The sequence below is a fragment of the Ranitomeya imitator genome, chromosome 2 (assembly GCF_032444005.1).
Source record: "Ranitomeya imitator isolate aRanImi1 chromosome 2, aRanImi1.pri, whole genome shotgun sequence".
NCBI classification, from domain to species: domain Eukaryota; kingdom Metazoa; phylum Chordata; class Amphibia; order Anura; family Dendrobatidae; genus Ranitomeya; species Ranitomeya imitator.
Window position 1 is genome coordinate 640,037,007 of NC_091283.1, and position 12,272 is coordinate 640,049,278.

General features: G+C 40.6%; 1 protein-coding gene across 1 annotated transcript in view; it reads right to left on the reverse strand.

Annotated features, from left to right (window-relative positions):
- Positions 1–12,272, reverse strand: part of LOC138665370 (zinc finger protein 1 homolog) — a 54,828-nt gene that overhangs the window by 34,371 nt on the left and 8,185 nt on the right. Inside the window, exons 2-3 of the mRNA XM_069752795.1 lie at positions 6,000–6,098; positions 1,215–1,394 (exon numbers count right to left, since the gene is read on the reverse strand). Coding sequence (XP_069608896.1) covers positions 1,215–1,394; positions 6,000–6,071 — 252 coding nt within the window. The 5' untranslated portion in view covers positions 6,072–6,098. The remainder of the gene's footprint in view (positions 1–1,214; positions 1,395–5,999; positions 6,099–12,272) is intronic.

Consider the following 12,272-nt stretch of genomic DNA (forward strand, 5'->3'; position numbering starts at 1 on the left):
TCCACCAAGGCTTGGTTTCAGAAAAAGTCCTGGAAGATTGTCGAAAGGCTGTCAGAGTTGCCTCACTACGGTCCCTTAGAAGATCTTTGGTGGCATGAGATTTGAAGAAGGCAGTTGTGTCACACAAACCAAAGAATATCAGCGACCTAGACGGCAATGTCCATTAGGGATGGGCTAAGATTCAACAGGAATGCTGCCTGAAGCTGGTGTCAAACTATAAGTCACATTTGAGCAGGTCATAACAACTAAAGGAGCTCCACTAAGTACTAAAGACCCTTCTCATGAAGAGGTTGGATAATTTTGACACTGCAGTAGACATTAAAGGGAACCTGTCAAGCGATTCTTGCTGCCCAAACCGTGGACAGAATGAATTGCAGCTATACATATACTTTAGGCCTCTTTCACACTTCCGTCAGTAAGGGTCCGTCGCAATGCGTCGGGCCGACGTACCGATGGACGTTGTGAAAGTTTTACACGACGTGGGAAGCGGACGCAGTTTTTCGACGCATCCACTGCCCATTCTGCAGTCCGGGGAGGAGGGGGTGGAGTTCCGGCCACGCATGTGCAGTCAAAAATGGCGGACGCGACGGACAAAAAAACCTTACATTGAACTTTTTTGTGATGACGGTCCGCCAAGACACGACGGACGCTACGTGTGACCATCTGTCGCTAATACAAGTCTATGGGCAAAAAACGCATCCAGCGAGCACATTTGCAGGATCCGTTTTTTGCCCAAAACGACGGACTGCAACGGATGCCAAACGACGGAAGTGTGAAAGAGGCCTTAGAGATACCCTGGCCGGCTCTTCCCAGCGCTGCACCGAGTGTCTCACTAGTACACGAGAAAAACAAACTGGTCAATCGCCCGGCGCAGGGAAGATCCGGCCAGGACAGGTGCTAGATTAGTCTGCTCTCGCCTATAGTCCCCGGCCTAACCTTCAAAGAATATCCTCTCTGTACCGCTACAGCATTTCAAATAGCGGTTTGGGCAGCATGAATCGGCTGACAGGTTGCCTTTAAAAATAGCATTTTGTTACATTTTGAAAAAGACAAAACACACTTTTCTTATTAATTGTTTTGAGTTAAATTGTTATTGTTTCATTGGTTTATTAATATTTTTTGTGAACTCCCTTAATAAGCTTACTTTGTAAAGTGGGTTGAATAATTGTGATTGCAACTGAACAGAATGGCCGTATTATCCCAGCAGCGCTCACCTCTCCGGTCAGCAGCTCAATGATCCTGTTGGTGAGTTCTAGGATCTTCTGCTCGTTGTTCCGCTCGTAGATCAGAGAATGAGGATATACTGCAATAGAGCTTTGCATTCTTCCACTGATTTCATTAAAAACCATGTTGTCCCCCATCTGGTCAGAGGTCTTCTTCACAACAATATAATCCTAAGAACAGAACAATAAAAAAATAACCATAATATGCTTTCCACCATACAATGTTAAGTTTATAAAATATAGAATAAAAGAGTATTCTTCCTTGCACATATCACCTTTCCATACACTATGAAGTTCCTTATGAGCCAATCGACCCTTAACTGTTGTTTCTCTATAATTGGTCTGTTTTTACTTCACACGCTATCTATACACTCAGAATCTAAATACTAATGTTCACGATACACACGTCTTTCCATGTTTAGAGACTTTCATCTGCCCGGCATCTCACATATGTGATCAATTACCTCATCTGAAGGTGTCAAACCCCTTTTACTTCTGCACAGATAGCCATCTTTGAACCCTACATCTACATACAGTAGATAACTTTATGACCCTTGGTACTTTAGACCCTTCACAACCTTGTGCTTTTCCGTTTTTGTTTTTCGCTCCCCTCCTTCCCAGAACCATAACTTTGTTATTTTTCTTTTGTCAATATGGCCATGTGGGGGCTTGTTTTTTTGCGGGACGAGTTGTACTTTTAAAATGACACCATTGATTTTATCATATCGTACACTTGAAAATAGGAACAAAATTCCAAGTGTGGTGAAATTGGAAAAGAAGTACAATTTCACCATTTTTTTTTACCTTGTTCACTAAATGCTAAAACTGACCTGCCATTATGATTCTCCAGGGCATTACGCATTCGCAGATACCAAACGTGTCTAGGTTCTTTTTATTGAAGTGGTGAAAAAAAAATCCAACGTTTGTAAAGAAAAATAAATAGATTGTCGCCATTTTCAGAGACGTGTAGTGTGTCCATTTTTTAAGTTCGGAGGCTGGGTTATGGCTTATTTTTTGCACACTGAGCAGATGTTTTTCTTGATACCATTTCAGGATAGATACAATGTTTGTTTTGATCGCCTGTTATTGCAATGCTTCAGCCACCAAAAAAACGCAATTCTGGCATTTCAATTTTTTTCTCATTACGCCATTTATAGATCGGATAAATTTAGTGTATATTTTGATACATCAGGTTTTATTGTTTAAATTTGAATGGAGTGTTTTTTTTTACTTTTTACTTGCTTCAATAGCCTCCTTAGGAGATTAGAAGCTGCCATCTTCCAATCGCTTGCGCTACACATACAGGGTTTCCGTCTTACTATATGTATCAGAAATCATCATCTCTTATGAATGCGGCATGGGGTGTCTTCTGCAGACCTCCGGCTGTCATGACAACCCATCGGTGCCCTGCGATCATGCGAAAGGGGAGCCGATGGGCATGTCTTGTGACATGCTTCTGCCGGGCGAGAGTTAAATACCGCTATCAGAGATTGACAGTGGCATTTAACATGTTAACGGCCGAGGATGATGAAACCAGCTGCCATATACCGGGAGAGATGCAGGCTCAGCTCTGGAGCGCGTATCAAATACAGGGACACAATCTAGGACGTACCCATACTTCATAGGTCATTATTATAAACAGCCAATTGATGACTTTGGTATTTGCTCCATTGGCATCTGATCTCCAGGACCTCCATGTCTCCATTATTTATTTTTTTTTAATTCGTTTATTTATTAGACACAGAATAAAATTACAGCATACATATTTGTTCTTGTCGTTAATTTGTATAGTTGCATTTACAGGGATTGAGAAAGACAAAATATACATATGCCAATCATTTTACATAAAGAAAACATATGCGTTAAGTTATACAACAGTCAGAACATAGGGTTCCTAAACTATAACCAAACTAAGCCTCCAAAACTACTAAGCCGCCACTTAACAAAAGTTGAATACATTATTATTTTAACTTTTTCCCTTTCCCATTACGCAATATTTACGGATCAAAGAACCATGTATACCACATTTCTCTCAATCAGTCAGGTCACAAAGTAAGATGTGAGGCATTCCATTTATCCCAGATTTTACTAAATTTACGCGGACAACCTCTATTTTGATAAAGAGTACGCTCATAGGGGATAACTGCATTTACCAGCTCAATCCAGGACCTAACGGAGGGGGGCGAGTTTCCCATCCACCTCAGAGCTACTAACTTCCTTGCCAGAAAGAGTGTTTCACGTAAAAAAAATCCCAATATAATGTTCCCAGGCCCCCTCGTCCCACACTCCAAATAAGCAAATTAAGGGTTCAGGAGGAATTGGAAATACTGAAGTTAATAGTGACGCCACCTCCCTCCAGTAATGAGAAACTATGGGGCACTGCCATATCATATGTATAAAATCCGCGTCAGGAGAGTGGCAACGCAAACATTCCGACGTCGGGTATCGACCCATCCGACAAAGTCTCAACGGAGTCAAGTATGACTGGTGGATTATGTATAATTGGGTCATCTGATTGTTGACTGATGGGGATACTCTGAGAGGGGATTCCAAAATATCCTCCCATTCCTCGTTTTGCATGTCAGGAATGAGTCCCCCCCATTTGCCCCTTACCGAGTCCACAACAGAGTTCGTCCCCGCTGATAGCAGATATGTGTATAGGGACGAAATAAGACCTTGAGGTCCCTGCGACTTAAGAATACCTATCAAAGATAAAGATGAAATGTTACGGTTCATCCCCTCATTCCTGACGAATGACTGAACGGCAGATCTGAGCTGCAGATACCGAAAAAATTGAGACCTTGGAAGATCACACTTATTTTGTAGTTGTTCAAAGGACACAAAAAAACCCTGATCATATAAGTCTCCGATCAAAAGAACCCCACGAGAAACCCAAAATTTTGTAGATGGGTGATTCACCAGTGTCGGGAAATAACCATTATCCCATAGAGGCATCTCTGCTACAATGTCCCCAAATCCAGTAATTTTTTTAATTTTCTTCCAAGTGGACCGCGCCAAACGAATCATGGGTAACAGACAGGGAGCGCCTATTCTCTCCGATTCTAGAAGACCCAGCGGGAATCCAGCACCGACAGAGCTAACTAAGTGGCTTTCAGAATTGGGGAGATAGTTATGAGGCATCCATTTACATAGTGCTTTAGCCTGTCCCGCTAGATAGTATAGCAAAAAATCTGGTAATGCCGCGCCTCCTTCCCGCTTAGGTCTTTGCAAAGTGGCCAGTTTAAGCTTGGGCCTACCCTTCCCCCATACGAATGAGGTAACATGAGAATTTAGACTGGTGAAGAAACATTTTGGTATAGTTACTGCACTATGTTGAAGACAATAATTGAATTTAGGAAGCAAAATCATTTTAATGAGATTAATGCGGCCTGCTACAGATAGCGGAAGCTTACTCCAAGATGCAAATTTCAATTTAGTATATTCCAACAGGGGGAAAACGTTAAGCTGTAAGTCCAACCCACTGTGCTGGGACATGTAAATACCCAAGTACTTAAATTTAGACACTATCGGCAATAAAGAGAGAGTACTAAGATTAGGTGCTGGGAGCTGAGATAGAGGTAGTAGGGCAGATTTATCCCAATTAATATATAGACCTGAGAACCCACTAAATTTATCTATGGTAGCAATTACCCTTGGTAATGTTTCTTCTGTCTTATCCATGAATATTATCATGTCGTCAGCATATAAACCAACGATATTCGTGCGGTCCGCTATTTTAATACCATCAATACCGGGGGTTGAACGCAAACGTATAGCTAATGCTTCTATTGCTAAAGCAAATAGGGCTGGGGAAAGGGGGCACCCTTGACGAGTTCCCCTATATAGTGAGAATGGTTCAGAGATGGAGCCGTTAACAACTATACGGGCCTTGGGTTTCAGATATAGCGCACCAACCCACTTCAAAAATTTCTCCCCAAAGCCATATTTCTGTAGACAGGCGGACAAAAAGGGCCATTCAAGAGAGTCGAACGCCTTGGCTGCGTCTAACGACGCCAGTGCCCAGCTATTATCTGGCAGCAAAGAGCTATACTGAATCACCGACTGGACCCGCCTTTTATAGAGGTGCTCTTACCGGGCATAAAGCCAGTTTGATCTGGGTGTACAATATCTACCATGTCTCCATTATTGATTGCATAGACACAGAAGTGCGTCTGTACTAGCTGTGCCTTGTAATGAAGCTTGTAGATCCTTACTTTGTTGAGCGGGAGTTCCCAAAGATCAGATTCCCCCTGATCAGGCCATTTAATGTCTCAGGTAATCTCTTTAACGGGAATCTGTCGGTAGGATTCACTCCCCAAACTATTTATCTGTGCATGTAGCTGTTTCAAAGTCATGTCCATCAATACCTTTACATGGCCAGTCTGGTCTTCTGTTACTGAGAACTATGGTAGATCTGAAGCCTGGATCACTACAGCTCTATTCCCCATAAAGCACCACTACTGTTCCACTAATTTCACAGTAACAGAGGACAAGACTGGCCATGTAAAGGTATTGCTCAACATGTCTTTCAAAGCTACATGCACATATAAATAGTTAGGGGGGGTTGACGTTCCACTGACAGATTTCCTTTACATAATCACCTTCTATACATTGTTGTTTGCAGCAACTCACGTCTTCTACTGGTTTCACACAACCTTCACTTTTTTAATTCATTGTTTAGGCTGTGAAAATCAAGTTTATTTTTTCCCAAATCTCAGCAGTCACTGTTATAGAAAAAATAGTCAGGCAATGTATCATAGTCCCCACAATAATCACCTCTCCAGTCAACAGGTATATGATCTCCAGCGTGAGGTTTAAGATCCTCTCAGGGATCTGACCTCTGTCCATCTTCTATGAGTTGATGAGACTTCCCACCTATAGGAACATAACAAATGTAAAAACAAAGTCAATACTCTATATGGTCACCACAATATATACCTTAATTTTTTGTTCTTAAAAGGGGCTGTTTAGTACTTTATATTGATGGTGTATCCATAGATAGGCCGTCAATATCAAATCAGTGGGGATGCAACACCTGACTCCTCCACCGATCAACTGTTCTCAGTACCGGCCAGATGTGCTCTGTTGTGGAACTATATAGATCAGTCGTCAGCTTATCAAATGAATGGGAGTTAATAAGCAGTACCCCGCTTCTGCCACTATACATTGTGTGCAGAATTATTAGGCAAGTTGTATTTTAGAGGATTATTTTTATTATTGATCAACAACTATGTTCTCAATCAACCCAAAAGACTCAAATATCAAAGCTTAATATTTTTGGAAGTTGGAGTGTTTTTTTTTTTCTAGATTTGGCTATCTTAGGAGGATATCTGTTTGTGCAGGTAACTATTACTGTGCAGAATTATTAGGCTGTGTGTGTGTGCTGTGGAGTAGTTGGAGGCATGTGATGGAGCATTGTCCTGCATGAAAATCATGTTTTTCTTGAACGATACTAACTTCTTCCTGTACCACTGCTTGAAGAAGTTGTCTTCCAGAAACTGGCAGTAGGTCGAAAAGGTCCCACAAGTTCATCTTTGATGATACCAGCTCATACCAGTACCCCACCTCCACCATGCTTGAGTCGGAGTGGAGCTCTCTGCCCTTTACTGATCCAGCCTCTGGCCCATCCATCTGGCCCTTCAAGAGTCACTCTCATTTCATCAGTCCAAAAAACTTTTGAAAAGTCAGTCTAAAGATATTTCTTGGCCCAGTTTTGACGTTTTATCTTATGTTTCTTGTTCAAAGGTGGTCATTTTTCAGCCTTCTTTACCATGGCCATGTCCCTGAGTATTGCACATCTTGTGCTTTTTGTTACTCCAGTAATGTTGCAGCTCTGAAATATGGCAAAACTAGTGGCAAATGGCATCTTGGCAGCTTCACGCTTGATTTTCCTCAATTCATGGGCAGTTATTTTGCGCCTTTTTTGCCCAACACGCTTCTTGCGACCCTGATGGCTATTTGCCATGAAACGCTTGATTGTTCGGTGATCACGATTCAAAGGTTTGGCAATTTCAAGACTGCTGCATCCCTCTGCAAGACATCTCACAATTTTGGACTTTTCAGAGCCCGTCAAATCTCTCTTCTGACCCATTTTACCAAAGGAAAGGAAATTGTCTAATAAATAAGCACACCTTATATAGGGTTTTGATGTAATTAGACAACACCCCTCCTCATTACAGAGATGTACATCACCTGATTTACTTAATTGGTAGTTGGCTCTCAACCCTGAACAGCTTGGAGTAGGACAACATGTATAAAAAGTATCATGTGATCAAAATACAACTTGCCTAATAATTCTGCACACAGTGTACAGCTGAGAGAGCTGCGCAGTTAAGACAACCCCTGGCACTGAGAATAGGTGATTGGCGGGGGTGCTGTGTGTTACACCTCCATCTATATGATATTGATGATCTATCCCAAGGATAAATCATCAATATAAATGAATCCCTTTAGGATGCATTTTCAATGACCGATCATCACTCAGGTTCTAATATTACCGATCCATTGTTCATTATAATCATGTAACGATGTATCCAAAAACGTTAGTTCATCATGCATGAAAGTTTACGAGAGCGAAAAAATTCTTGTTTATCTTTTGAAAATTGTGCAATGTAAATAGTTTGCATGTTCAACGATTGGACCTGGTAGAGAGGAGTGGGAACTCAGGCTTTCTTTAAGAGTTTGGTTCATCATGTTCTGGGGCCACTGTTCAGTTGGAGCATTAAAAACATGAACGTGTGTGTCATATTATTCATGTGATTGTTGCAAATGCTTCTCTCCATATAAAACTGGGAAAAAGATTACATTTTCTACATACAGTATTAACGGGAGTGTTTGTACAATACTTTATGAATTCATGTATTTGGAATAAATAGTATCACTTATGGGATGTGAGCGTGGAACACATAACCACACGTCAGATTATCTGAACAGAGTGACCTATGATCAATGATACGGTGTAAAGATTGCTAATCAACCATTTCATTCACAGTTCTCACCCTGTATTAACACTTGTCTGATATCACTTGTTGGTCGTCAGTTCTAATAGCATCGTCCATACAATTATCTGCCCGTAAACGATCATTTACACCCCTGTTTCTCCACAGGTCTCCAGACCATTCCAACTCATACTCTGCTCTAGCAGACCCTGCCAGACTTCAAGCTGTCATTGATGTTAGAGCGGGCAATACACGGTATTAAGAAATGGGGCATGTGAACTTTTGATCAGGGACATTTGGGTATTTTGGGTATTTTGGGTTGTCAATAAATGGCTTCACCCAACCACTAACCATGAATGGAGAAAAAGTTTTGGTGTTATTCATATTCTCTGAAAAAAGGCCAAGAAAGCAAAAATTCTGCCAGGGTATGAAAATTTTTGAGCACAACTGTACATATATTGAGAGGGACGAGAAGTAAACGTTTATAGTGATGTAAAGCTACTGTATATACAGTAGACGTAGATCTATAAAAGATATTTAAGGGCAGGTATGAGGAGTATACATACAGTAATGGTTGAACGTTTTGGCACCCTTAAAATTGTTCCAGAAAATAGAGTATTTATCCCAGAAGATTATTGCAATTACACATGTTTTGTTATAGAAATGTTTATTTCTTTTGTGTGTATTTGAACAACACAAAAAGAGAAAAAAAGGCAAATTGGACACAATTTCGCACAAAATCCCCAAAATGGGCTACAAAAAATTGTTGACACACACAACTTAATATTTTGTTGCACACACTGCTCCAAGTTTCTCATATTTGAAGGGTGTCTTTTCCCAACAGCAATTTTAAGATCTCTCCACAGGTGTTCAATGAGATTTAGATCCGGACTAATTTCTGGCCACTTCAGAGGTCTCTAGCACTTTGTTTCCATCCTTTTCTAGGTGCTCCTTGAAGTATGTTTGGGGTCACTGCTCTGCTGGAAGACCCATGATCTAGGACGCAAACCCAGCTTTCTGACACTAGGCACTATATTGCGACCACAAATCCTAGTCTTCAGATTTCATGATGCTGTGTGCAACAGCCAAAAACAACTTTGAAACTCCACCATATTAGACTCTAGTTACTGTGTTTAGTAAACAGTAGAATGTTGAGATTTACCAAAAAGCTCTATCTTGGTCTCATTTGTTCACAAGATGCTTTCCCAGAAGCATTTTGACAAACTTTTTTATGTCTCTGTGTCAGCAGCAGTTCTGTGGAGTTTCAAAAAAATGCTGGATTCCGTCTTTCGACATACAGAGACGGGTCCTGTGCCCATAGTCTTCCTTTCTAGCCAACGATGGGCGCCGTTGAAGGATTTTCTGAAGCAGACAAAAAACGTTTCTTTGTACATCTTCTCCAGACGATGGATAAACAAATTCCAATGGATCCAGCGCACAAGACGAAACGTGAGGCCATCCGTCGTAATCCGTTGCTAATACAAGTCTATGAGAAAAAGACGGATCCAGCGGGAAAATTCGCTGGATCCGTTGTTTTTCACAAATTGACAGATTTTGATGGAAACAAAAAGACAGAAGTGTGAAAGAAGCCTAAGCCAAACCTGATTCAGACTTCCCCGACTTCAGAGCATCTCCTCACTACTGACATGTACATAAAGTGCAGCACAGATTAATCTCAACTAAAAGCTGAGATCCTTAGATCAGGAACATAACAGACATTAATAGGACACCTCACAACTTTCCCAAATTCTTATGCAAACATTTATGGCACATACATTTGCTGCAGTAGTTCAATGCAGTATTACCGTATATAGTTTAGGAGTCTGTGTCAGTCCATTTTATAGTGACCCTACCAAAATGAACACAGCATCCACAGCCCTGGTCAGCAGTGGGATCCTCCTGAGTCTCCTTCCATAGCTTTGCATTTCATTCAAATGTTGACTGACAGTTTGCAATGACACTGATGCAGCCTGGGACTGCAGGACTACTTGAATTTCTTTGGAACTTGATTGGGGCTTCTTATCCACCATCCAGGCTATCCTGCTTTGCAACCTTTCATCAATTCTTCTCTGCACGTCCAGGGAGATTAGCCATGGTGCCATGGGTTGTAAACTTCTTGATTATGTTACGCACAGCGGACAAAGGAACATCAAGATCTCCTGAGGAGATGGACTTGCAAAATATCAACAATCTCAAGGTTACAACAATTGCGGTTCTTAATTCCTTAGACAGTTCTCTTCTCCTCTTTCTGTTCTTCATGCTTAGTGTAGCACACACAGTCACAATGCAAAGACTGAATCAGCGTCCCCCCTTTTTATCTGGGTTTAAGTGTGATTTTCATACTGCCTACTACTATTGCTTGCCACAGATGAGTTTGAAAGAGCATCACAACATGCTTGAAACAAAGTTGTATATCCACATTTTCGGAAAGGTACCAACAATTTTGTTCGGCCCATTTTGGGGTTTTATGCGAAATTATATCCAATTTGCCTTATATTTCCCTATGGTTTTTTTACGTTGTTCCATTACACACAAAGGAAATATATGTGTATAACAAAACGTGCAATTGCAAGCAAAAATTTCTGCAAGAAATAGTTCATTTTATGGAACAATTATAAAAGGTGCCAACACTTTTTTTTCCAAGATTATAGTGGATGTAGATATGCAGGAGATATACAAGAGCAGACAAGAGGAGTGTACATATAAATGGATGTAGATATACAGTGCGAAAAAGTGTTTGCCCCCTTCATGATTTCCTATTAATTTGCATGTTTGTCACACTTGAATGTTTCAGAACACCAAACAGTTTTAAAATATTCAAAGATAACACAAGTAAACCCAAAATGCAGTTTCTAAAAGAAAGTCTCAATTATTAAGGGAACAACAAATCCAAACCTACAGAGTCCTGTGTGAAAAAGTGATTGCCCCTAAATCTAATAACTGGTTGTGCCTCCCTTAGCAGCAACAACTGCAATCAAGCATTTGCAATAACTGGCAATGAGTCTTTTACAAAAGTCTGGAGGAATTTTGGACCACTCATCTTTGCAGAATTGTTGCAATTCAGCCACATTGGAGCTTTCCAAGTATGAACCCCTTTTGTAAGGTCATGTCACAGCAATCGGATTATGGTCAGGATTTTGACTAGGCAACTCCAAAGTCTTAATTTTGTTTTTCTCAAGATATCCAGAAGTGGAATAGATTGTATGTTTTGAAACATAACCCAACTGCACTTCAGTTGAGCTCACGAACAAATGGCAAGACATTCTCCATCAGGATTTTTTAGTAGACCGCAAAATTCATGGTTACATTTGCCACAGCAAGTCTTCCAGGTCCTGAAACAGAAAAACAGCCCTAGATCTACACGCTACCTCCACCATATTTTACTGTTGGTATGATGTTCATTTTCTGAAATGCTATGTTTTATATAAGCCCGATGTAATGGGACATACATCTTCCAAAAAGTTCAACTTTTGTCTCATCAATCCACAGAGTATTCTCCCCAATGTCTTAAGGATCATCAAGATGTTTTCTGGCAAAACTGAGACAAGCCTTTACGCTCTTATTGCTCAGCAGAGGATTTGGAACTTTGCCATGCAGGCCATTTTATTCCCGTGTCTTTCTTATGGTGGAGTCATGAACAATGACCTTAACTGAGGCAAGGGAGGTCTGCAGTTCTTTGGATGTTCTTGTGGGATCTTTTGTGACCTCTTGGATGAGTTGTATCTATGCTCTTGGGGTAATTTTGGTTTTGGTTTCGTTTTTCTGGAGCTTTGGGTAAGGTCATACTAGCATGAGAAGCAGTTGTAAATTTGAGTATTTTTCTGCTTTAAGTACTGTTTCTCTATGATTTCCTTGGATAACTGTTTGACAAACTGTTGGTATTATACATGTTTGTCTGTGTGTGTTGGGTTATGTCATTTTTAACTAGTATATTAAATGTTATGCTTTAGGTCCCTTTATTGTGCTATTTACATTAATATTTTTGGGTACCCTTGGCTTTTATAAAAATTGTGGTTGGTTTCAACCTTTTGCTGTTTTCTAATTTTGGTTAACCAGCCACTTCTGGGAAGGTTCACCACTGTTTGTTCCCGTCATTTGTGGAAAATGCTTC